The 27,661-nt window shown below is 40.7% G+C and overlaps 1 protein-coding gene across 1 annotated transcript in view; it reads right to left on the bottom strand.

Moving 5' to 3' along the window:
- Nucleotides 1-937: 937 nt before the first annotated feature.
- BMP3 (bone morphogenetic protein 3) overlaps nt 938-27,661 on the bottom strand; it is a 28,250-nt gene continuing 1,526 nt past the window's right edge. The window contains exons 2-3 of the mRNA XM_026509884.3: nt 11,536-12,446; nt 938-4,590 (exon numbers count right to left, since the gene is read on the bottom strand). Of these exons, the coding sequence (XP_026365669.1) occupies nt 4,399-4,590; nt 11,536-12,446 (1,103 nt within the window). The 3' untranslated portion in view covers nt 938-4,398. The remainder of the gene's footprint in view (nt 4,591-11,535; nt 12,447-27,661) is intronic.

The raw sequence follows: 27,661 nt of genomic DNA, 5'->3' as shown, positions 1-27,661 counted from the left end.
AGACTTGCTCAAGATGATCTCTAAAGTGCTTTATAATTCCAAAATGCTATAGATTTTAATTAAACTTGACGGTCCGAATAAATCTGATATAGATTAAATGAGTGAAAAATAATATGAAAGTATGTTTTACTTCTTAAACTCAGGTCATTCATTTTCTTAAAGGGAACACTAGAGCTTAAACAAAAATAGAGCAATATACCTCGATGATCAATTACATTTAAACGCTTATCCTCTAAAATGTACCTAGGATATGGTAGCCATAAGTGATGAAATAATGTTCTTGTCAAAATAGGGAGTCAGGCTCGCAGAAAAAAAATATCTCCAATTAAGAAATGGGGACTTTGTGGTTAAACAAGAAATGCAAAACCAAACAAACACAAAAGAATTCGAGGTGAGTTTCTCCAGTTTGGAAGAGAAGTTTTCCCCTTCCAGGTGTATTTCAGTGTTGTTCCATGACGTAATCATGCTTTATTGACCATGACACCATTCGAAAATGTTTAAATCTGTGCCTAACCTTTATAACCTCTTTTGAAATGCAGCACAGTTGAAAAAACTTTTGAAAATGCGGTCTTTCCCAATAATAGTAGAAAAGAATGGGGAAGCATTCAATTAAGCCATTTTTATTTTCATACTGTATAATGAAAAGCTCTCCATTACTGGAAGAAAATGATACAAAGTCGGCAAAGCTTATCCATCAGTAGTGAGGTGTCCTGCACAGTTTCACTGCGACGGGCCCCGTTGGTGGATTTGATGAAAGAACCAAATTTCATTTTGCAGGTCATTACTATAGTAAAAAGAATTTTTTCTCACCATCTTAGGATGAAAATTACCATTATAGAAAAGCAACAGTCATTAAATAAATTAAAAGCATCTTTAAAGTTTTCCATATATATATATATATAATATATATTTTAAATTGCCATTAACTGTACAAGCATTAAATTCTGGACTAAAACATTTACAGAAACTAGTGTGAAAAGCTGAGGGAAGGCTTGGTTTTTAGAAAAGGGGGGTCATTTAATCACCTATAAACTACATTAAAATAGGATTCTCAAGGGAAAAAAAGCTATACAGAGAAGTCAGATTTATCCAAGCTTTCTTATTTAATTACATACCCAATCTTACACATCAAGTGTGCGTAGCTATTCTTTAACCCAAACTTGATTCAACAAGAAGTCAATAACCGGGTATTAGTTACTTGTTAGCACAGAGAAAAGTGAAAGCAGAAATACTAAACAGAATAATGTAATTATAGAAAAAAATTTTTATGGCAGACTGATAATAGTATTATACACATATGATTGTCTATAAAAATATTAAACAGGTGACAAGAGTTGTTCCAGAAATATTAAGGTAAAAAATCTTATCTCAATGAATAAATGATCCTCAGTCAATATACAGCTAGGTGAGGGTAAAAAAGTATCTGGAGTGTTATAGTCCTGAGATCTGGGGAATCCAATCTTCCAGTTTAAATTCCACAATCCCAAATCTTGTAAATTGTATATTATTACCCAGTTTACAATAAGATACTTTGAAAATACTATATTGACATCAGCAGCCCCTGAATCTGAATTTAAGAGAACATTTATTGAAAAAAATCACTTTTTCAGTGACTGAGTGCGCGTGCGCGTCACACCTAAGAATGGGGGTGGAGTGGCAGTTGGGAAAGACAAGGGGGGAACAGGAGAGAGAAAAGAGGGAGAGACAGACAGAGATGCATGATTTAGGAAATGTCATTTTTAAACATAATTTCTCATCTTACACCATTGCCATCTTTATACCAGGAAATTTATAAAAAGTCTATGTAAAAATTATGCATACACTAGGACCTAAGAAATTGTGAAATTGTCAATTTTCTATTTCAAGTAAATTTTTATTAGTTAAAATATTTCATTTTTTCAACCCCCTTGATTGAAAAGAAGTCTTCCTTTATTTTGGGGGGGAATAAAACTTTTCCTGTTTATAGCATAACATTTCTTCAATGTGGTAGTGAAATAATGGTTACAGGGCCACCCAGAAATAACTACTGGTCAAAAAATATTTTGATTGCTGAAAGACTACCAAGCTCTTTAATTGTGTTGTAATTTTGTTATATAAACTGCTACTTAAAATAAAATTTTACTTAGTTTGTACTCATAATTTTTTATTATTTAGAGGCTTTTCTGGCCATTGTGGGTTTAATCTGTAGTAAGTAGTCATCAATTAAAATTAAGAAAGGTAACAAACAGACATCTGGAATGAAGGCTGGAAAGTAATGCTGGGAACTGCTGGAGGAAAAAACTAAATATAGAATTTCATCATTTCTACCAACGAAAAAGAAGTTTTCTTTATTGAAAGATGGTATGCCCAGGATGGGGTGGCCACATACCGGCTCACTTCTATTATATAATTTTGCTTTCAAATTTTTGATAAAGTTTAGTAAAGGTAATTCCATCACGTATCTCATTTCAAATATTTAGCATAGTGCTGCCAGAGTAAAAAAATGAACTATGAGAAACCACAGTAACTCAGGCCCCAGAGCTTCACTGATGATTCAGAACTAGCGTGTCTCATTCACGGAGCTAATATACACTCGCTCCAACCTCTGTGTATTCCAAAAGCATCAAAGAGCTTCTCTTCGTGGTAATGTTCTTTAAATGCATTTCTAATAAGTTAGAAAGCTAGAAATATGACTGAAACCACAGAGAATTCCATACTCACTCCCAAGAACTGAAGACGAGGTTGCTCTTGCCTTTGGTTTAGGGACAGGGACACTTGCAGTGTTTTTAGATCTATCGGTATCATCCGTTCAAGGAAGATGCGTATGAAATAGCGGTATTATAAGCCCAAGCTTTCCGTGTCAGAAAGGCCTTCTGGCTCCACTAGTCAACCTCTTCATTTTACCAGTGAGGATGCTAAAGACACGGTTAACACAGTGCCTTTTGCAAAATAAATGCTCAATAAATATTTATTAAATGATGACCCAAGATAGGTAGCTCTAGGTAGAGAGAATAAAACCCCATGTCTTCTGATAGCTCGCGGCCTCTGTAGTGGCTTAGTCGTCTCTAACCAGGTGAGATTCAACGGAGATGGCTATTCACCACGAGTATGACAGCATCACCAAGCCGTGGTCTGAGAAGTTTTTGTCACACGTCAACATAGCAAGAGAGATTTTTGAACAAGTTTTCAAGGGCAAAGTATAGGAGGATATTTATGACAAATGGAAATAGGAAAAAATGAAGTGTCTATATTTGACTTCCTTTTTTTTGGGTGAATGATTTTTAGTGAGCTTCGCTGAAGGGTAGAGTCCATGGCTGAGCCTTGATTCACGTGAAAAGGTGCCTGAACCTGGATCTGGCCGAAGAATGATATTCGACATGTGATTGTGATTAATTTGATCATTTAAAGAAATCTCTGCTATTCCATCAGGTTTTGAGCCTGGATTACTTCACAGGAAGTCAAGACATGTCAAGAGAACTAAAATTTTAATCAAATTTAAAAAATTTTAGTTGAATTTTTGAATTCAACTTAAAAGAACAAATGAAGGTACCTGTGACAAGGAAGGACAGAAGGGCAATTCCAGCTGGGTTTTTGAAAATTGGGTAGCTGGTTCCCTTTTCTAGGAGGCAACGAAATGAAAACAACTGTATTTCAAGCCGAATGGCTGGGCCAAGTGGTAACTCTCTGCATATGCTCTTGGATCACTCTCCCCTTTTTGGTAAAGTTCTCATAATTGAATGGTGCTTGCCAGGACATGAAATGAAACAAACAAAGAATTCTGCGCAGACTGAATTATAAAACCATGCTAAACAAACCTTCCTACAGAGGGGCCCGGGCATCCGGCAATGGACACACGTACACACACCACCACTCGGCACATACGCTCTCTGCTCATCTATTCACACAACTGCACATGGAGGAAAAACACAGGTAAACAAGTCTTAAACATTTCTCAGATAAACATAAACATCGATTGGGTTATTTAGCACTTGCTGAGTTGTTCAGGAATCTATGGCAATAAGCCTACTTCAGAATACGAAATGTTTCTATTCTCTGTGAGTAGAGATAAGTGATAAACTATTCGTGTTTTCCCAACCTATTTTCAAAGCCCATTACAAAAATAAATCAGTGTGTCCTCTAATAGGTCTAAAAACAGTTTGAGTGATCATTTTTCTTCTGTGATTTTTTTAAAAAAAAAGAAATAAATGTCCATATTTACTAAAATCTTGTGTTGAGTTACATTCAGAAACAAACGCAATCCAGTTCTCCTTGGTGGAAATCGTCAGTCTATTTGCTCATTCTCTTCAACTCTAAAAAAATCTTTTGGGGTGAAATGCATTGGCAGTGCAAAAAAAGGGGGGCAAGTCCATTAAATAAACTATTGATTGAATTAAGCATTCATATGAGTTCTCTGCCAGGTTATCTGCAAGCACAAGACTCTACTGTCATGTTAGGATACACCTTAAGTACCACATTCTTATTTTCATCAAAGAATAAGATACTGAGTGAGGACATCTTTTCCGGCACACAGCAAGGCTCAGGAATTCCGGGAACGACCCCCACGGCTCGCACTATACTCTGGATGGTAGCGTGATTTGATGGCTTCAAAGACTAGAAAAGAAATGGGAGAAGAACATCGAAGTTAGGTGGAGCTGCTTTTCCACTCTTCACTGTTCATCATCAAAATACATAGAACTAATCAATTCGTTTCAACAATGTAATGGAGCTCTGGCATTGTTACCCATTGGGCACGGCCTCCTATCCCAGCACCGCCATAGCGGTTACCCTGTATTCAGCACCTGCTATGCACCAGCTGCGTTAGACCTAGTATCTCTAATCCTTACAACACAACTACCCTTTTTTATATTTTACAAGTAAAGAAATAGGCTCAAAAAGCTCAAATGACATGTCTAAAGTCAAATAACTAGGAAGAGATAGAGTAAGGATTTGAATCCAGTTATCTAAAACCAGAATCACTTAATTAAAAACAACTTAGTTCCCAGAGGATTAATACATCCTCAGATGTTTTCAATAACAGGATTGCAACGAAAACCATTTGTTCTCGATTCTATGCTAATTGTAATGAACCCTAACAAACACCCTAGTTAACACAGATATATTATTGCCACTGCTATAGTGATGCTTACACTTTGCTGTTAAAATAAAACCAAGCACATCAAGGAACACTGATTTATTTGGTAGATGGCACCAGGATGGATTGGATGGTAATTACTCCGCTGTGTAATTATTCACCTCTTAGAAGCACAAACGGAGGTTACGAAGACCACCCCATTGGCCACTGGGGGTCACTGTTGCTCCATAGGTTCAGACTTCAAGGAGGTCTGGTTAAAAGTGTTCTAAGAGGGGGCCATATCCTCTGGGAATAGGGGGCTTAAGGTTATTCCATGGGTATCAGAAGTTTGACCAAAGAAGCCTGGGTAAAATCCGTTCCTGAGAAAATGCCAAATGGAACCGCTAACACCCACGTGACACATGTGATTTTATTTAGAGTGCCACACAGCTCTGCTCAGCATGGAAGGACAGGCCCTTTTCCAAGCCCCGGATGTTCGGGTATCACCAGAGTGCTACAGCCTTCTTCAGGAGAGATGCCACCGTTTGCAGCATCAGCTTTCCCCAACATCTCTTTTAGGCAGGTGAAATCAGTTTTGATTGAAATATATTTAGAAACAGAAATTTGGTAACTTGCCAGAGATCACATGTCAATTCAGAAGTGGGATTTAGGCCAAAACTCTAGGTTTTTAATTTCAAGACTTCAAGCCATGTTTCTCATGGCTCAGAGGCACCTCTGAGTTGGTATTTTAATTTCATACTCCTAAAAACTCCCAGTATGGACAACTGGAACAAGTTAAAAGGTTAAGGTCCATAGAAACCAAGGAAGAAGTAAATAATTTAGAAAGCTGGCATACTATTAAAAAAAAAAAAAAGGATTATTTTTGGCAGAGAAAGGGCAAATCCAATTTGTCTCATCCCATCTTTCAACTTTAATGAAAGAAATTATCCATACATTGACTTTAACTTTATTGTGAATAGGCATAAAGTGTTTAAAGTATGGTCTTAATGATAGGCAACTGGTTTTTTCCTCTTTCTTCCTAGAAACTTGAAGTATGTGTTGGCAAGGATTGTTAGCGTTCAATCAATTAGCCTTGCAAAGCAAGGTATTCTCCCTTCAAGGAAAGGAAGTCTGTGTTCTATTTTGCATATCATGCACCTTGCAGCTACAATAAAATCTGCATAACGGACACAAACTGTAATCAGTATTGTACAACAGAGATTCATGGCCACTGTTCATTATTTCATTGGTATTGGCAATTTCCAAAGAAAATTCCCCCAGCTTTCCACTTTTCTCTATTGATTTATTCTTAAGACTCAGTGATCCAAATGGCTTGTAATAATGTCCCAAAGGATTTTTGTAAACCATAGATTTTCTGACATTGTTCTGTTATTCTTAATGTTTTAATGACTCCTATAATATTTAAACTTCATATGAAGTGGATCTATTTGAGTAGATAAGGCTTTGAGTGATCGATACTGCTATGCATTGCTATTCCGGGGCCTGGAACAGGGCATGCTCTGGGTCCTGGATTAATCCTTGCTAAATGGACGAAATACTTACATGAAATAGCATACTCTCCCTTTTACCTATTTCTGTGGAAATAATTCCCATCAACAAAAATAAAAAGGTTCTGTGCAAATGACCCGGAGTAGATATGGAAAATATTCATGGGTGTTTCCTAGGAAAATTCCTGTCCTTTTTTTTTTTTTTTTTTTTTAAGCTCTAACTCACAAATGATAGATTCAGAAACTATGAGCGGTCTCTGGTGGGCTCGCTGGAATTCAGGCACGGGCCCTTGATTCTGGGTTGGTGTGTCTTATCAGGAACCTTCAATTTGCTAGGGAGTTTCCCCTATTTTTTCTCACTACGGAATCCTCTGATCAAGCTGCCGTTACCGGGCATCATTATGTCATGCACAAAAGATCCAAGCAGTAATTGCTCATTTGAAGCAGGTGGCCAGTCTATAATTTTTGTTTGTTTTTGAGATCAGATCACCCTTCTCATGACTGTCTTTACATAGCTTAAGAAATTTGTCAATCTGTATTATTTCCCTCCTCAGTCTCTGTTTTTAGTTTTTTTTTTTTTTTAAGATTATTTTATTTATTTTTTAGCGAGAGAGAGCAAACACAAGCAGGGGAAGCGACAGGCAGAGGGAGAGGGAGAAGAGGCTTCCTGCTGAGCAAGGAGCCCGACAGGGGAGTTGATCTCGGGACACTGGGATCCTGCCCTGAGCCGAAGGCAGATGCTTAGGTGAGCCACCCAGGCGCGCCTCTCCCTAGTCTCTGTTTTTAATGAGAGTAAAACATGACTCTGACATCAGCTTAGGGAATTTCTGCTTGGGTAACTTAGTACATCAAGATTTAGGATTTTTTGTAATTTTTCATGACCAGAGGTTGGAATTGGAAACCCAGGAAATTAATTGAGGGTGTATCATTTTGACCTTATTAAATGTGAATTTCTTCTTTATATAGGCTATTTGGTTCCAAGTGTTTAGATCCTTTGCTGCCTAATTCTGTGTCTTTGCTATTAGCGTTCACACCATTCCATGCAAAAATAACTCCATTCCTCTAATCCTTATTGGTTTTCCCACATCTCGGTCAGCAACAATGGCTCAATAAGTTTCATTTCATTTGCAATCTCTGTTTTCCATCTCCGCGAAGGTGGTGAGGGGGAAGCAAAGGCATAGGACTTGGCTTGAGCTCTACGGGTATTTTCCATCTCATGGCAGAGTGCCAGCGGTCTCTCCCTGGGAGAACAGATTGGCTGTAGGGGCTAGAAATCAGAAAAATCCACGTGGCCGTGTCTGTGAATGAAATCTGCAGTGGTCCGGCCCGCACCTGCCAAGCTATGCATGATGTCCTCGAGTTGAATTTGATTACGAAGGCATTAGCAAGGGAGAGTGTGTCATCAGCTAAGAGCCTTCATTCCTGACCTGGGCCATGGGGTTTTGCTCCACACTCTCCCAGTCCAGCCCACATGGGTGTGATAGCCCAGAAACTATCTAATTGGAATCAGTGAAAGGGCAAAGCCTGGAATTTGGGAAAGGCAGAACACAGCTGTTCTGAATTACAGAACAGGTTGTCGACTTTTGCAGACAAATAGCCCCGCCATGTAGAGCAGGCTTTTGCTCGGGAGGCCAAAAGGAAGGGGGGCAAGCAGAGGAGTGTGGCCTGGGAGAACTTCTCTCCGGGGCAAAATGTGTATCTAAAGTCTGAAAGTTCTTTGGCGCCTCCGTGACTCCACGTGTGTTCGTACTGATCAGGTCAGAGGCCTTATTTGCCTCTGTTGCGTGGACTCTATTTTTCTTTAAATACTTTGCTCTGGTTACCATGTTGGAAGCTGTGATGCTTATTAATTACCCACACGTAGCAGCTTTGTCTTGGCTCCCGTTTCCCATCCGTTTGGTTACTGTACCACCTGAAAGCCACAGAGCCTGGAAGGGAACCACTAGAAAGCCTTAAAAGTGAAGCAGATCCTCACAAGGTGATGAGAGATGGAGAACTCCATGTAACAGCCAAACTTCCACTCTCCACTTGGCAAAGGGAAACCTCAAGCTTAGAGAGAAAGCTCCACACTTATCCCTGTTATGTCTCCCTGGAGTTCTGATGCCATTCCAAGTTTTGACAAATATTATGATGAGTTCAGTTGTTGCAGTCAGTGCTGTCCTGATTCTATTACTCTCTAAAGAACTGTTACTGGAAGAGCTTACAGGCTGTTGAACCTGCAGGGAGAGTCCTATTTTAGGCTTTGTGATGTTTGGAAAGGGACTAGAAACATTTAAGAAACTTTTTCTTGTCTTAACGTCTTTTATTCTCTTGATTGCTTTCCCTATTTGGTCTTTCTTCAGCCCCCTGCATTTAATTTTCTGTTCTCCTCAGTCTCAACAATGACCATTAGTAATGATATTAATAGCAAATATTTATTGAGCACCTACTATGTGCAAGGTGTTTCACTTTCACTTCCCCTCTGTTGTTATTATGTAGATACTATTGTTTTTATTATGTACTATTGTACCCATTTCAAAGATGAGAAAACTAACATACAGTTAACCCTTATACAACATGGGTTTGAACTGCACAAGTCCACTTATATGTGAATTTTTTTTGATAAATACACTACTGTAAATGTTTTTTCTCTTCCTTAAGATTTTCTCAACATTTTCTTTTTTCTAGCTTACTTTATTGTTAGGAGTACAGTATAGAGTACATACAGCATAGAAAATACATGTTAATCTACCGTTTGTGTTATCGATAAGGTTATCAATCAACAGTAGGCTATTAGTAGTTAAATTCTGGGTCAAAACTTATCTGTGGATTTCGGATGGCGCAGGACATCAGTGTCCCTAATGCCCACGTTATTCAAGGGTCAGCTGTGTAGAGTATGAGTAACTTCTCCCCAGAACCGTAGCTGGTAAGAGGCAGAACCAAGATTTTAGCCAAAAGGATTTAACTCTCAATGTGGCTACTCGAAGTGGGCTTTGTGGACCCGCAGCACTGGCAGCACCTAGGAGCTGTATGAGATATGCAGAACCTAGGCTCTCTGCCCAGAGCCACTGGATCGGGACCTACACATCCCGAGGCAATCTGTAGCCACAGTAAGGTTAAGAAGCCTAGCTATGAGCTTGCACATTTAACCATTCTGAGGACTAACACACTTCTCTCCTTAAACCTACCTCTGCTATTCTTAATTTATCCCTCATATGCTTTGAAATAATTGTGCTTTGGATCATGGAGAACCGTCATGAAGATCTACTGAAGCAACAGCAGGATTTTGAACGTCAAGGCAGGCATAGCCCACAGGGGATGGGGGGGGGGGAAGTTGGGGTAACTGTGGTGGAGTAGAGACCAGACCAGGGCTCCCCAGGGAGGAGTTGAAAACTCACTGAATGGCTCCACATGGTCAGGGTTCTCTGGGTCCTAAAATCTGGAGTCGGGAAGGAAAACTCCTTCCCCGGGCTACATAGAAGAAGTTACAGTTTATGAGTGTGAGAGATTATTTGGAAAACTCAGTCATCCTGAGTTTAGGAGACAGATTTTGAATTCATTTCGCCTCTCAATGCCACAAAGCAACCTACGCTATAAAAATTCATCACTGTTACATTCTGCATCTTTGTGGTGTGTTTTTAAATGCTACCCTAGTTGGAACAAGTTTTGTTTGATCAGTGATATACTCTTTATGAATATTTAGACAAGATAAGGCTGTTTATATCATAGTAAATGTACAAAATCTTTACTTAGTGTTTAGATTTACAAAACACGGAATTGGCAAAAATCCTCGGGAAAGACAAGTCTTAGAAGATGTAGAAAGCTGGTCCTTCTGAGATATTCTAATAAGAAAACAGGATTTCAATCACGTTCCTTGCCCTGAGGCTGACCTGGCCTTGCTCAGTCAGACCTTATGTATGTGTTCCATTTAACATCCCAATGATCATGGGACTAGTGGGACAAGAACATGAAACCTTCAAGAGCTATAAGCAGAGGCTACTCATTCTTGGAGGCAAAAGATTTTTCCCCATTATTATATAGCAGCAAAAGTTGATTCACTTCAAGTTTTGAGAAAAAGAACAAAAACAAAAACCCTAACTCTATTCTTTCTCCGAATTCTATTCCTATAGCCCCATTTCATTGTATGTCCGAGATTCAAACTGTTATAAGCTAAGAATAGAATTTCAGCGATAAGCTTCACTGAAGGCTAGAGGGCACCACTCTATTTTACTAATTTTAAATTCAAAGAGAGGAGTCGCTTGGATTTGCTGTGCAAGGCAGAGGTGGGATTGGGGAAGCCTCCGAGAGCATATTCCTGAGGACACCAGGTACTGATATGAGAAAGTACAGCCTCTGTTGATTTTGGAAGAGACACAGGTAAACTCTGGTTGGATTAAGTGTTGGAAGAAACTTACAGAGCCAACGTATCCTATTTTGCCTTCCTTTTTTGAAGTTTATTAGGGAAGCAAATGAAATGAGCATCCGGTGGATTTCATGGGGCGAGTTTACCTGGCCCAACACTGATCCTGACCCTGGTGGGGCCAGTTCATCTCATGAGAGACTATTCGTCAAAAAATATTCTGCACGGGCATCAAGCCCGTTAGTCCTTCTGCCTCCCTTTCCCCCTGACCTCTGGTCGTTCTCTGACTATCCCCTCCAAGATCAGCCTTCTGTCGTTGGGGGCCTGCTGACTGTGCGCGGGAGCACATTCACACATCGCACAGCAGACCACGTCGCTAAATACGCACTGTGTTCGGAAGCAACACAAACAACGTATTTCACACGCACATTTCTCCTCGTCTCCTTCTCATACCAACACTGACGTCGTATTATGTTACCGACGTTTAAAGAAAAACCAAGCATAAGCATGATTGCCTAGTACATGTTAGAATGCCATAAATCAGTGTCCAGATGGATTTTGTAAATGAAACCACACACTCAGTGTGTCGCTCTACTCTACAGAAGGGTAGGAAGGGTAGGACAGAGAGCAAGGGCTACCTTTGGCATGGGGAACTGGCATGCTCCGGAGCAGTAATAGGCATCAAAGGACTTGGGGGAGATAATCCATTCACTCCAGCCAATGTCCGCAAAGTCCACTTTAAGATACCGCCTGGCACAATTCCGAGGCTCAATCCACTGCTTTCTTCTGGCCTTCTTCAGGGTCTGTTCATCAAACTGGAGCGTCTGGCTCTTCTGGTGAGGTCCCTTTCTCTGTTTCTTCTTGTTTTTAGTCTTCTCAGGGGCCTGAGTCTGAAGGGTCTTGTAAGGCTTTCTCTCCTCCCAGACCCCCTCCTCCCTATACTGATATTCTGCCCCAGGAAGCTCATTGTTCTGCAGAGGCAGCAGGACCCCAGCGGAGCGCTTCTTCCTCCGTTCGATAGAGAGGGCGGCCCTGATATGGCTGTCCAGTTTTGGCACAGCTCCGGTGGGGAAATTCCGGTGTCCTTGTAAGCTCGATACCACGCTCTCCGGCTCAGAAATGGCAGCATCATTGGCGTACACCAAGATATAAGGCTCGGGGAAGGGTAACGTTTCCTTCGGCAGCTGGTGTCCTTTGGAGGTAATGTTAAATCCTATGAGGAACTCCTCATTTTCCTTGGCCTTCTTCAGCAGTTGAGTGATGTCTTTTGATAGCCAGGACCCAAAGTCTCGGTGAGATTTGGCTATGTCTACTGAAAGATGACCCAGGAGTTGACTTTGGTTTCTGTCAGATTTAAGGATCCAGGCAGAGAGCTCAATCTGCATGTGTTTTCTCTGAGCATGATGTGGGCATCCTCGGGACACTGGACAACTCAGGCTGGTGTTTATTAGCTCGCCAACATAGAAATACAGTGTGGCAGATAAAATGTTTTCAGACTTGGTGAGAGAAGTCAGGTTAAAAATGTGCAGTCCCTTGCTCCCAAGGGTTCCTAGGAAGGAAAAAAAAAAAAGAATTAACAGGAATAAAGAGGACTCCTACTTGACACCACATACAAAAAGTAACTCAAAATGAATTAATGACCCTAATATAGAAGCTAGAGCCTTTAAATTCTTAGAAGAAAACATACATGTAAAATCTTCATGGCTTTAGATTTGGTGACGGATTCTTAAATAATGATGCCCCAAAATATGAGCAGAAAAAGAAAGAAAGAAAGAAATTGAGAAGATGAAAAAGCTGGACTTCATCGTAAACAAAAAACTTTTGTGCATCAAAGGGCATAATCAAGAAAGTCTGTACAACTTACAGGATAAAGAAAATATTTTCAAATCCTATGCCTGATAAAATGCGGTATCCAAAACATACGACTAACTCTTAACTCAACATCAGAAGGTCAAAGAAATCAATCAAAAAATGGGCAAAAGCACCAAATAGACCCTTCCTTACAGAAGATATATAAAGGGCCAACATGCACATGAAGAGATGCTCAACATTAATAACCATCAGGGAAATGTAAATCCAGGAAACCACACTGTGGTACCATCTGACATACGCTAGCCTGGCTATAGTAATAAAAAACAAACGAAGTGTTAGCAAGGAGGTGGAGAAACTGGAACACGTTCACACTGCCGGCTGGAACGTAAAATGCTTCAGCTGATGTGGAAATGTTTGGCAGGTCCTCCAAAAGTTAAACACAGAAATATTATGTGACCCCACAATTCTCCTCCTCTGTAGCCCAAAGAATGGAAAACAGATATGCAACCAAGTACACGCATATGCAGATTTGTAATTACACTATTCACAATAGCCAAAGGTGCAGACAGCATAAAAGCCCATCGGCGAATGAATGGCTAAACAATAGTGCTCTATCCATGCGGTGGCATATTATTGAGCCATAAGAAGTAATGAAGAACTGATCCATGCTACCATGTGGAGGAACCTTGACAACATTATGTTAAATGAAAGAAGGCAGATACAAAAGCCCACAGATTGTATGAATCCATTCACATGAAATATTCAGAGCACGTAAATCCATAGAGACAGATCGCAGAGTGATGTTTTCCAGGGGATGGGGCAAGCAGAATAGGGAGAAACCTCTCATTGGGTAGGAGGCGTTATTCTGGAATGATAGAAATATTTTGGAATTAGGTAGACTTGTTGGTTGTACAACACTGTGAATGTACCAAATGCTGCGGAATTGTCCACCTAAAAATAGTTAATTTTATGTTATGTAAATTTCACCTCAATCAGACAAACAAACAAAAAAGATTACAGGAGTAATTTTAAAAGCTAGAGAAAGAGTAAAGCAAGGATCAGCCATGTTTACTAATTTGCTTTTTCCTTTACTGAAGCACTACGGATGTGTAGAAGTTGTAACACAGCAGTAAACTTACTGGTGTGAGAGCTGAGAGTTCTGGCTTTTCATTATAAGACTACCAAGAACCAATCTTATAAATTTGGCACAGGATTGTAATAGCTTCTTATCCGTGGCAGTGGCTAGCCTACCAGTTACAAGCCTCGGCAGGATTAGACTCACCTTGATTCAAGCCCTGGCTCAGCCACTTTGGGCAAGCTAGTGTTCTCATTCATAACGTAGAGACCATACCTACCTCTCCTGCCATCAGAATTAAATGAGATGTGTGTAAAGCAGTTCACAAGGCGCCCAGCAAGTGGTTCTTAAATATAAATTATCATTGTTATTAGTGCTAGCACTGACAGTATTACGGGATTATATCTTCTTCTACCTGCCTCACAAAGTTTACGATGCAGGATGAGGACAGGTAAGCAAGACCATATAGCTCAATATTCAGGTAGGTTTATGTGAAATGATGAGCCGCACCTTCAAATTATCCTAAAGAATTAATGTCGTTGTAGAGCTTGCCCAGAGTTTACGACATCCAAGAACTTAAGAGTTGAATTTCTTCCATGTGGTTGGATGAAATTATTGAAATGGGTCAATTGTGTTTCAATTCTTCAAAAATGAGAGAGAGCAATGGAACAAACAGAACAAGAGATTGATTAGTAAGGGCAGAGCTTGGTTCCTTCTCTTAAGATCATCTACCAAGTTAGTGGTAAGGCTGAGGTTAGACTCAAGAATGCCCAGTCCCGGGATCCGTCACCAGAGCCCGAGCCCTCCTCCATGCACTTGTTTCATATACATATTGGTTTCAGAAACATACACGCAATCGTGAAATTATGTTCTTGATCAAAAACATATTTCAGTAAAAACAAAACATTGTTATAAAGACGTGGAAACTTAAAATGAGTTCATTGAGTCCCCAAGCACAAGGGAAGTGCAATGGGAAACATATTTTACTCATTTTTAACACTATATGAAGGAAAAGGAGGAAACTGCCATTTGTGCACATTTGTATAATCCATGACACCGGGATAATATTTTACAGACCTTTATAACAAAGCCGTGGCATCAGGGTTGTTCAGAGACCCGAGCCTTAATTCATACCAGTCACCATAGCATATACTTTTACCCAAACTTCTTGTAGCAGATGGAAGTTTAAGATGGAGGGAAGGGAAGTCTCTGTTCTAAGTATGTGGCAAGCGAGTGGTTGCCAAACAGACATCCTGGCAGGGAAAAACATGAACTACAAGGGATCTGGGTGGTAGTGTCCTAATGGGTAAAGTAATAGTGCTCCTTCTCCCAACATTTTTGTTTCAAAATGTTTCCTCCTCCTCCTCCTCCTAAAAAAAAAAAAAAAAAAAGTTTCCTTCTTTCTTTCAAACATGTTTCCAGACACCTTGTGACCTGCTGTTAAATAGCCTCCACCCCTGTGTCTAATCTTCAATATCCTCTTGTAAATGCTTCAGAATCTGCCATGCGGCCTCTCGTGATGGCTTTCATTTGAGCTCAGTACACTATTTTGAAGTCCCAGCCTGTGGGCCAGGCCCAGCTCCACCACACCCACTAGCTGTCCTTGGGCAGATAACCCAAGCTCTCTAAGTCCCTTTGCTCCTGTGTCGAAAGAGCCCAAGAGTATCAACCGCAGGGGTGTGAGAATTAATTGACAGAATGCAGGTAAAGCACACTGCACACAGAGAAAGCTCAGGGAACGTTAGCTAACGAACACTGCGCTGTCCAAAATGATCGGCCGCTTAAGGCTGAACTGAAATGTGCTGTTAAGTGTAAAATACAGTCTGGCTTTCAAAGACTTAGTACAGAAAAGAATGTAAAATATCACATGAACAGAACTTTACATTGATTGCACGCTAAAATGATAGTATTTGGATGTCTTGGGTTAAATATTATGATAGTGTGATTTTATAATAAATATAGACATTTGGTCTTTGTTCTATGTCTGGCAGAGAGCTCCTAAAACCCCTGGTATTTCCTAAGAGATCCATACAGGTGCCTTTTGTTATGTTAACAAGGTGAATTTAGAGGACCAATGGGGAAAGGGGTTGGTTGCCAGGGGAACCAACCCACTGACTAGAGGGTTGGAACTTTTAGCCCCATCCCTGATGGGGGCGGAAAGAGGGGCAGGAGATTGAAGCCATCACTAATGATTTAATCCATCATGCCTCTAATATGAACCCCAAAAGAATGGGGTTCAGAGTGCTTCCAGGTTGGTGAATACATGAATATTTGGGGAAAGCAACACACCTGGGGAGGCCATGGACTCTCCACACCCTTGCCCCACACCTTGCCCTACACATCTCTTCCATCTGGCTGTTTCTGAGTTATATCCTTTTATAATAAACTAGTAGTCTAGTAAGCAGACGGGCTTCCTGAGTTCTGTGAGCTACTCTAGCAAATTAATCGAAACGCAAGGAGGGGGTTCATGGGAACCTCCAATCTGTAGCTACCCTCCAGGTGACAGCCGGGGATTGGCATCTGAAGTGGTCTTGTGGGACTGAGCCCTCTGCCTGTGGAATCTGATGCTATCTCCAGGGAGACTGAGTTGACGTCTCAGATGCCCAGCTGGTGTCTGACAATTGCTTGTTGGTGTGGGGAACTTCTGACCCACTTCACCCACATCAGAATTGGGTGCAGAACATTTTCAGGATAATAATATATGATTAAAATTAATTTCACTTATTGCTTTTTGTATTTTTAAATGTGGCCACAAAAAATTTTAAATTACATATGTGGCTCACGTTTGTGGCTCAAATTACATTTCTACTGGACAGTGGTAGTCTAGGATAACCACCACTTTTGTAGGCATATAGTCCAAAAGGAAAGAAAAGAGGCATTTATTTTTTTTCCAAGTGCAGAGAAGGATTAGGATTGTGCTAAACACGAATACTCAAACCAAAAAGTTAAGTTGGGCAAGAGAGTTCCTTCTTGGAATGCAACAGACTTGCCTTTACCAAGAACATTTGATAAAGATAATTTTGGTGATTGCTTTTTAATTTTCCCTCCAGCTGTGGCTAATCGGTGCAGTCCGCAGTCCGAAGTCTGAGATCAACAAATCGCTCTACGACAGCGTTGAGGGTTAAATGGGGAGGTTAGCCCCGGCGCCGGATGGCAGAGCGGTTCTATACATAGCTTCAGCTGTGTTACTTGGGTAGTGCACAAACACATCCACTACAGCCAACAAAGAACCAGAACCAAAGCAAAACAAATGTTCCACTTTAGCAACTATGAGTTGAACACCTCCTAGGGGCTGGCCCCTGGACTGGGTCTCAGGGCGGCCCAAACGCCCACTGAGGTCCACGCTGTGTGGGGTGGGGACTGAGAAGCAATATGCAGGTAGCTAGGCCACGACGATGCTACTTGCTGTCAAAGGTGTTAACTGTGTTCTTGGAACAGTACCAAAGGGAGCGTTGAACTCTGCCTGAGTCAGAGGAAGAAGGATACACAGGGAAGAGTTAACCTTTGAGCCAGACCTTAAGAATGAAGGGAAAAAGGGATGTTGGGGGTGGGGAAATGGAAGGACCCCATTCTGGCAGTATGCAATGCTGCGTATGGGGGGGCTTTTGCATAACAATATTTCCAGTAGTTTAAAGATAAATTTATTAAAATGTCTTAAATTAATCTAATCCTAACAGACATCTAAGCCGCCTGAATTCAGAAAAGGAATGGCCAACTCACATTTAGCTCCTAACTCTAGGTCTCACTCAGCACTTGACGTTTTGCCATTTCTCCCCAGGCCAGGGGGTCCATTAACCCGGCTGTTCTAGATGACCTCCTCTTCCACTTTAACAATAAGCTACAAGTCTCAACCATTTCACAAAAACATTTCTTGACTTCTCTAACCCAGTGTTGTATTTTTGCCTTCTTTTACCTTAAAATACTTAATTTCTGTGCAAGTTAGTGCTCTTTCCCTCCAAAGGACTTAACAAATATTTAGTGAGTATTTACAATGGATGAAAACAGGAATAAGAGAGCTGCGTGCAGTTGAGCAGATGAGTATAAAGGACTAAATAAGGAGATCGATACCTCCCTGCAAGTGGAAATAAGTGATAATACCTATTCAATTACTCTCATGCTTTTTATTTGATAGATTTTTAAAATTAACTTAACTTTCCAAATGAGAGTCTTCACATAGGTAAGAACCGGGGTGTTGCAGTAGGCTTCTCTCTCTTCTCCAGGACTAGTACAGTTTTATCTCCAGACACAGGTATATATGTTCCAATACCAGTGCACGACAAATGCTATAGTGCTCACCTTTTCTTCTGAAATATTCTGATACTTACCCATTTGGAATTATTGAATTAGAAACCTGAGGTATACCTTCCAATTAATAAGAACAAACTGACATAATAATAAGATAAAAAACAATGGTGGGTTTTATCAGGTTAAAAAGCAATCGCTTATGCATTTTCAGGCTGTTTGTAGCGTTCAGGTACTAGGAGACATTAACCAGAATTACACTAGAGCTGCAAGCTTCAATTCTGGGTGCCCTCATTTTAACCAATTCATTGATACAGGAGACAGTAACCAACATGTGGAAGGGTCTGGAAACTATGTCTTTCAAGTTTGAATTGAGTAAATAGAGAACACAGGGACTGAAGGAAGAAAAAATATGGTTTACCGATGACATGAAAATTGTTGACAAATACTTTAGGGGCTGCAGAAGGATCAAAGGGTTTTTCTTTTCAGGGTCAAAGATGAGGCTGAGGTCTAAAAGTGATCGTTGAGAGCAGAGGCAGAATCCAGACCGGTCTGCGTAAGGAATGACTTTCTAAGTGTCTGGTATGACAGTGAGACCCGTCTGGGGGACTGGGCAAACATAAGATAGTCCTAATTCAAGACTATTACAGGAGGCTGTTTTTACGGTATGGAGGGTAGGAGAGATGCACTAGGTAACCTCTCAGATCCCTTGCAAGGAAGGACCCCAGGCTGCATTTTCAGCTCTTCCTCAGGAAAGGTTTTGATGCCAAAATGTAACTACCAATAGGTGGAGCTGTTTTCTTACTGTTTGCTGGCATTACCAGGAGCTTGGATTTTCCTTGCTGAGAATACATCAACTGCAGTCTAGTTAGGATTGGCCTTTGGCATTATCATCTTATTTTGAGTTTTCAAAATAGAGTCAAAAGATCCGTGAATTTAAAGAAGCTTCAGACATCAGGTGAGTTTCAAGCTACACTCCTCTTTGCACACCTGTCAGGATGTGGCTCCCCCCTGCAATGTCTTCATCCCTGTTCTCCTTGATAATCAGACTTGCTTTTTAAAGGCAAAGCAGAGGCACTCCCCCCCGCCCCCCAAGCACGCTTGTCATGACAACACACTCCTTCGGTTGGAGCTCTGCCTCAAATATGATTCTCATCATATTATTGCTTCTTCCTAAGACCATAAACGTCTTAAAGGAAGATCTTGCAGTAACTATATCGGACGCTTCAGCCCCAAGCAGGGCTTCATTCTAGCACCCTGCTCAGTAAATGCTTCTTTCATGAATAAACAGACTGAGTCCAACCTATTCACAGTAGAAATGCAAAACTGGGGCCGAGCGAGTTAACATTGATTTTGGAGAGGAGCCCAGCTCTTCTATTAACTGTATAGACTTTTTTCGGAGTTGGATTCATAGATAAAGGCAGAAGATTTATTTCTGTTTTCAACTGAAAACAAAGCACCTGAGCCTAGCCAAACCAAGGACGCAGTGAGGAAACTCTAACTTAGGACCGGCCGTGCCATCGCAAGGGTTCAGCTCCCCGCACGGAGCCGCTGAGGCGGTGCCCAGGGAGTGGTAAGTGGAAGTTTACCTTCGTGCTGGCCCACACAGAATGTTTTCAAAGGGAATTAGAACACACAATGGAAAGCTTTCTATGTAAAGTCTGATTTTAAAACAAATAGACTAAATGAAATCTTGATGATTAGTTAAATCCCCAGAAAGCAGGGAAAACATTTTAGTCATACAGAAAATATGTAACTCAGGACAAATTTTTTTTTTCCTACTTCTTTCTCCAAACAAAGTACAGCTGCGAGAAATGCCAGGGGTGCCTAGGAAAGAGCCACATCCACTCCCCCCCCCCCCCCTCGTCACGGGCTGAATGCTTGCGGATTACTGAGTCCAGAAGGCAGTGTCTCTCGGCCACCTTGAGCTCTCAGGCAAGGCAAGATAGAGACTTTCCAAATAGAACACAAAGTCACAGAATTTTGTTTTTCTTGCAGAGTGCCAGTCAAACAACTGGGTTTTATGGGATTTCAAGACAACCATTCTCTATGTCCAAAGTGAAACGTGGCCAAGGATGATATAATGTATGTTTTTCTAGAATAACAACATGTCCATTAATCAGTTTATCTACTCTTAGCCTCCACCTGAGGGCATTCCTAGACTGTGAGCTCTCGGAGGGCAGACCCATGTCCCAATAAATCTTTGAACTCCTCGTACTTTGCACAGTCCGGAGTATTTATACCCTGAAAAAAATATCTGTCAAATTTGTTGAATGCACAACTGTGTAAACTTACCAGATTCAAAAATGTTTCCTACTTAACACCGAAGTGAAAATACTTTCAAGTTGTTTCAACTTTCCAAAGTCAGCAGAAGCCCTTCTTGGGTAGAGGTACAAATGGCGTTTCCTTTCAGTTCAGCAGAAGAGAAGCAATATTGGAGCAGTTGTATAGAGAGCAGCCCAGCGCTGCGATCTGATATACACATGATAAAACGCCTCCCGGAACTTCATTCGTGGCAAGTTTATTTTTAAAGGATCCTTTGGCTGGCTGATAGCTTTTCTACTATCTCTTCTTATCTTGTCCCCTGGACATCGAATTCAGCTCAACTGAAATATTCACTGAGTGCCTGCTACGTGGCGAACTACGCCAGGTCCTCGGAACACAAGAACGAAATGAGATACGCTCTCTGCGCTTCGGGGTCGTGCTTTATAGATCCCTGTCCCATAACCGCCTTCTACCAAATCTGCTACGCCCCAAACTCTCTGCAGCTATGAAAGAAGAGTAAGAAGGCTTTATTAACTTCCTTTGAAGTCCACTGCAGAGAAAAAACTGCCGCAAAGACGGTGATATACCTTCTACAGTGAGAGCGGCTTACCATTATATATAAGGTAATAAACCACCTGTCCGTGAAAAGGCCCAAGAAAAGTACCAGACGAGACCAGGATTTACACACTAATCAGTCCTAGATTTCGGACGCTGGTTATAAGATCCTCAAAACTTGAGGGACATGAGCTTGACAAGTGTGTCTCAAACATGCGTCAGAATCCCCTTGATGGCTTGTTAACACAGAGGTTTCTGCATCCCGCCCCCAGAGTTTAATTCAGAGGGTCTTGGGTGGGCTGGAGAATCCCCAACAAGTTCCCTCGTGAGCTGATTCTGCTAACCCAGAGATCATACCTTAGAACAATTCACCTCAAGAAATCGCTGTAAAAAGGTGCAACTCTGCTCCACTCAGCCACCAAGGTCAGGCCAGAAATAGTAACTTCTTGAATGTGGGTTTGGAATATCATAGATTGTATTATAAGGGGACTATCACCTCCTTATAGTTACATTGCTGCTGAAGCAGTATCCTTTGTGTTACAAACAATTGCACGTGATCAACAGTTTAGCTATGGTTAAGGCTTGTGGGAAGCTAGAGAGAGATACCTTTTTTTAAAAAAGATTTTATTTATTTAGTTGACAGAGACAGAGAGAGCCAGCGAGACAGGGAACACAAGCAGGGGGAGTGGGAGAGGAAGAAGCAGGTTCATAGCAGAGGAGCCTGATGTGGGGCTCGATCCCATAACGCTGGGATCACGCCCTGAGCCGAAGGCAGACGCTTAAGGACTAAGCCACCCAGGTGCCCCTAGAGAGAGATACCTTTTGTTTTAAAGATTTTTATTTATTTATTTATTTGAAAGAGACAGAGACAGCCAGCGAGAGAGGGAACACAAGCAGGGGGAGTGGGAGAGGAAGAAGAAGGCTCATAGCTGAGGAGCCTGACGTGGGGCTCGATCCCATAACGCTGGGATCACGCCCTGAGCCGAAGGCAGACGCTTAACCACTGTGCCACCCAGGCGCCCCAGAGAGAGATACCTTTTAAGATATTAAGAATATCTCATTTATATAGAGCTTCTAACCGTTTCATGAATTTTCACATGCATTATCTCAGTTGAGTTTTACCATCTTTCTGTGAGACCGGCACAGTAGGTATGACTTAATCATTTGACAGATGAAGAAACTGAGCCTAACAATAGTAGGTGTCTTTATTAATTAGCAATTCAGCCAAGATTAGCCATTAGATTTCTTAACTCAGCCTCAGGTAATAGAAAAATTAAAATACCAGGAATCTCTTCTTTACTTCAAAACCATTTTTCTTTACCCATGCCTAAGCGTAGCAGTTACACTTAATTCAAATAGTCTTTAGCTTGATTCCATGCACAATTTTAATTTTAAAATACTCTTTGATGAAAAAGCAAATAAGATCATGCTGGGTCTCAGTTGTTTTAAGTGTAAAATCAGAGGATGAGACAAAGGAGCTTGTATGTCTACAACTATCAGATGCATTTATTTTATAAAAGGAATATTTACTAGAATTCACTCAGTAAAGTACGAAGTACTTACTGACGATGGTAATACAGTAGCATCAGTTTGTGCACAAATTTTATTCATAGCGTGCCCAGAGAAAATCTAGGCACTGCATTTACTGTGGTTCTATTGCCAAGAAATGATGGTCGTAAAGGTAGGTCCATCATTGAAGGAGTCAGTAAACACACCATGCTCAATGGGGTCTATGACTTATGTGCATAGATGTTTTAAATGAATAGAGACCTCTATGCCTTTAAACATACCATTCCTGAAAAATCTATTACCGAAAGTACTCCTTTAGGTACCAATAGCTGGGACACAGCCATTATTAGCATGTGAATAGACAAGCAACTTTATCCATTTCTAAATATATTCCATAGATGAGTGCTCTTCAGTTACACTGTCTCATTTACTACTGTCCAAAGGAGATATTATCCCCGTATACTTGTGTCACTTGATTAATACTATGTCAGTGTTTCCATTACATAATTCTGTGTTCGTGGGTTCGTAACATAATCATAACAATGCACTCTGAATTGAAACTTGGCATAGGAAAGTTCAAGCTGAGACTATTTGTGATGATGCCAAACTTATTTCCACTACTCCCACCAAAATCAAGTTATTAAGATACGGATTACTAGGATATACAAATTGAATAGATGGGAAAACCATCCAAATGTGGGGAGAAAAGTTCTGATGTTGTAGAAAAAAAAAATCCTGAGTAACATATAGAAAGTACACGCAAGGTTGCTCAATAATTTCGACTAGTCTTTTTGATAGGCACGATTTTTATTATGTCGAATAAATACAACAAACATTGGTGATTATAGAAGACAGTTGATAGGTGTGTTGAGTGTGTCTTTAATCAAGATGCTAATGGTGATAAAACAAAGGGATGTGTATGAGCTCTAGTGAATTTCTCCACAAAAAGGCAGCCTTTCTTTTAAAAGCATAATACTAGCTGTGAAATAATGAATATTAACCCTATGGTAGAAAACAGTGACGGACGGGGCGCCTGGGTGGCACAGCGGTTAACGCGTCTGCCTTCGGCTCAGGGCGTGATCCCGGCGTTATGGGATCGAGTCCCACATCAGGTTCCTCTGCTATGAGCCTGCTTCTTCCTCTCCCACTCCCCCTGCTTGTGTTCCCTCTCTCGCTGGCTGTCTCTATCTCTGTCAAATAAATAAATAAAAAATCTTAAAAAAAAAGAAAAAGAAAACAGTGACGGAGAATTCATAAAGACACAGGAGAAATGGAAATTTAATGACAGAAAGACTCTACAATTACAGCCAGAGGAGTTTAAAACATGGAAGCAGGAAGGTGGTACAGTGCCAATTGGACCCAAGTCCACACAGTAACAATGTAAGTAAACATCCTGAGATAGGTACTGTTGGGAAATGAGAAATGAGACAGTTTTCAGTTGTGATATTTATTTCAATTTTATATATCTTCCTTTTCTGAGAAATTAGGAAGGCTTCAAACCAGTGGTTTCCCAACTAGATATCTTAGAACCACATTTCTCTAAAATGCTCTCTCAGGGAGAAAATGATCCACTCTTCAGGGGACCCACTAGCATTTAAAGGCCCTGAAAGTTCCCACAGCAAGTAAAAATGATCATTTTTTTCCAAACCTTATTTGACCATGGGACTCAATTTTACCTAACACCTGTTAATATCTTCCAAAGACCGCTTTCTACAAAATTTTCTCCTAGAAAATGACTAGACTATCAGAAATACTAGGTTTCAAGATGAGCTCAGTATGTTTGAAAAATTGGTAAATACATCACAACATCCATTTCTTATTCCATATAAGGGGGATTGAGCTGGCTTTCCTTAAAGCCTCTTCTAAATACAAACTTACAGAACTCCAAAACCCCAGAGAGCATTTAACATTCATGTCCCTATTTAAATTTTAGAGATATCTGAACTGGGTCAGTCAAGTGCTTATAAACTTCCACTGCTTAAATAAAATGTATGTAACCTTCTTAATATATTCTTAATTATGTATATATTTTTAATGTATAAATATTTCCTGAATGAATTATCTACTTAGGGGATTTTTTTTCATTGACCCTCATGGTCCCTTGGTCTCTCTGAGTGTGACTAATTGTACTAAAAAGCTAGATTTAAATAATTTCTTCATGTAACTCATTCTCATTCTCTTTTCCATTAGGATGGAAATCAAGAATTCATGGTATTATGGACTTTTAAATGTCAGAGACTGTAAAGCTGTCTTGCCTATTACAGTAAAAACTTCATTAAGGGCTATCATGTATTCAAAGATGTGTGTAATTCAAAGCAGCTGCATACCCAGTCTCCCCTTCTCCAGATGTACGATTGTCCTTTGAATGAAAACATTAGATAACCTGGGTACTCGTTAATTTCAAGCCTAGTTTCTAGGTGCCAGAGATTTTAAGGTAACTATGCTTTAATAAAGTCATTATATTCTCTAGCCATTAAACCCATCAAAAACGATGTTCGCTCACTGGCCCATGTATTTGACAGGAATGCTCATTCTATCCTATTGGAATGCTTATTCTGCCCTTAACTCTGTCTTTCCCAAAGCCTTATATTTTTGCCTTGTCCTTCAGAAACACATCAAATGATAATCCTTTATTTTTATTTATTTTTTTTAAAGATTTTATTTATTTATTCGACAGAGATAGAGACAGTCAGCGAGAGAGGGAACACAAGCAGGGGGAGTGGGAGAGGAAGAAGCAGGCTCATAGCGGAAGAGCCTGATGTGGGGCTCGATCCTGTAACGCCAGGATCACGCCCTGAGCCGAAGGCAGACGCTTAACCGCTGTGCCACCCAGGCGCCCCGATAATCCTTTATTTTTAAAGAGTTTTGGTTATCATAGGAAAGACTCTCCCTTCCTCACTGAATGACAAGATTCACTCTGGGGTTCCGGTTACGTCAATTTTCTTTTATCTATGAAGCCTGTGTGACTTTTTTTTTTAAAGGCGACAAATATTCACCAGAATACAATCTTTTTGTCACTATATGTCGTAAATCAAAATAACGATACTTTCCTAGTAAGAATATGTGTGCTTTAATCACTTTTCCTAAAGGAGTAAAATTTATGAGTAAGAAAAATAAGAGTAAGTGACTATGGGAATGATGAGAAACTAATGAACACGAAGTATGTATCTTAAAGGATCAGGCCAGGAGAAAACCTCATGTAAAATACTCTTCTTTTATTACATGGTAGCCAAGGACAACTTAAACTAAGATTAAAATAAAAGCTGATTTCATATGCCTCTTGTCTTGCTTCAAGATGGTGTATGTTTATAAAGCTAAATTTCTCTGTCATCGATAGTTCTGTAAATTACCTTTTACAAAGGGGAAGATAAAACCTATCTTTATGCAAACCCTCACACATCACAAAAAGACTTATGAGTGTTCCAAACGTACGGTTTTGGCACACCAACTGCATAGCATTGAGGGAGGAGAAAAGGGGTTAGCAGAAAGTGTACTTAGGATGCATGCCACCCACCATCAAGTAATGGTTTAAGTAGAAAGTAATCAGAGGGATACCACAGCAGCTAAATTTCAACCAAAGATATTCTAGGTTTAGAACAATAAATAATTTTAATCAGGTACGTTCCAAGGAGCAAATAGGGCTCTGAGGCTATAACTCAGCCTGGATAAGCACTCGGAAAGTCTGCCGGATCAGCAGCCACCCCATACATACAGCAACCCCATGACCCTCCACTAACATTTGTAACATCGTGGCTATGGAGAAGCCCATATGTTGTGAAACCTAAACACCACGGACTAGAAAACATATCTGATTTATTAAAGCAGACAGCATCTTTCACCTACATCGGAACATATGTCACAAGACAAAGGGTGTTATGGAAACGCTGATATGGATAAAGGAGAGGGACACACATGAAAGCCTTAGCACCTTCCTGAAGTCGTGCCCTTCTTAGAGCCAGAACTGCCTTATAATAAGGTCCTTTTAGTGTGCTAGTAACTAAACACTCTTGGAAAGGTTCCAACACGAACCACCTCTCCAGGAGTCTCCATCCGATGCAGTAACATGACACTTCAGCTTCCACAAAAACCAGTGTCTACGTTTGATGAATAAGTCATTAAGACGGTCTCAAGGATGCTAAAGGGATTACTTTTCTTATCAGGGCACATAGCCTTGTATATAGGCTTCAAGCTGCAATTCATCATTTCCAGGGAACTGCTGGCCTCCCTATCAGAGTTTATCATTTGCTGGTATAAGACCAGTGAGGCTGAGAAGGGACACTAGAAATTATAATGCACAGAATGAGCTGAAGCCCCAAAGTACTGGGGGCCCGCCTTCTTCAAATCCTTATCCATCTCCCACGCATGGTTCACTCAGCCCAAGCAAACGTACAAACAACTAGGCAATGGGTGTGAGTGAAACAAACTCACATTCCACCTCCCAACCTTGTGATTCATACTAACAACGAAACTTGTTGATACAAAAAATACTATTTGTCTCTTGGGTGCTTTAGCGACTCCCTAGGAATAGCACCAAGAAAATGCCATCAAGATAAGAGCAATCTGAGCATCTTCATTACTGCCACCTGCCCTGCCCACCAAACTTCTTTCCAGTTCTTGTTGCTCCCACACTGCTCCTTCCTTGAGCCTGCCCTCAGAGTGGCACTGAAATAAACAGGGCTCTCACTGGTGTGGTCAGCTGTCAGGACAGCCTCCTCATGTGGCTGGCATACTGTGGATAACCCAGAGCAGGTTTCTGTTTCCTTAGCAGAGGGCAGCTCCTTACAGATTATGCTCATGGTTTTAAGAAGAAAGTGAAATCTGGTTCAGCTCAGACGCTAGCTAAAGACTTCTGCATTAGAAAGCATAATTCACATTTATTGTAAATGTCATCAAGCCTACGAGCTCTAGAGTGTATTTACAGTGTCAGCCTAGGGCTTTCCTTGATGGATGCTTTGGTTTTCCTTTTTCCAGGAGTCCTACATATCAAAGCTCTGGGAGATTTCTTTCTAGTGATTCTGACAGAATTGATAGAGCATGAGGCAAGGCCTCCTTACTTGAAGATTCTTGGCTATTTTTCAACGGTTCACTGAAGACAGGCTTTGCAGTTACATTTCCCTTTATCATGAATGTAGTGAACAAAAAAGCCTGATGCGTCTTCAAAGCATAGAAACTGAGTCAGTGTCCAGGAAACTTTCCCTCAAGCTGTTAGCACAAGGGAGGCAGGCTGTTAGCATTAGTTATTCGCTTCACCACAGGGGACAGGAGAAACCTTGTTAAGCCATGAATTTCAGTCCGAAGTGATCTGT

Source organism: Ursus arctos, unplaced genomic scaffold (genome assembly GCF_023065955.2).
Source record: "Ursus arctos isolate Adak ecotype North America unplaced genomic scaffold, UrsArc2.0 scaffold_9, whole genome shotgun sequence".
NCBI lineage: Eukaryota > Metazoa > Chordata > Mammalia > Carnivora > Ursidae > Ursus > Ursus arctos.
The sequence above is the reverse complement of the archived record's forward strand: the minus strand, read 5'-3'. Positions and strand labels throughout refer to the sequence as shown.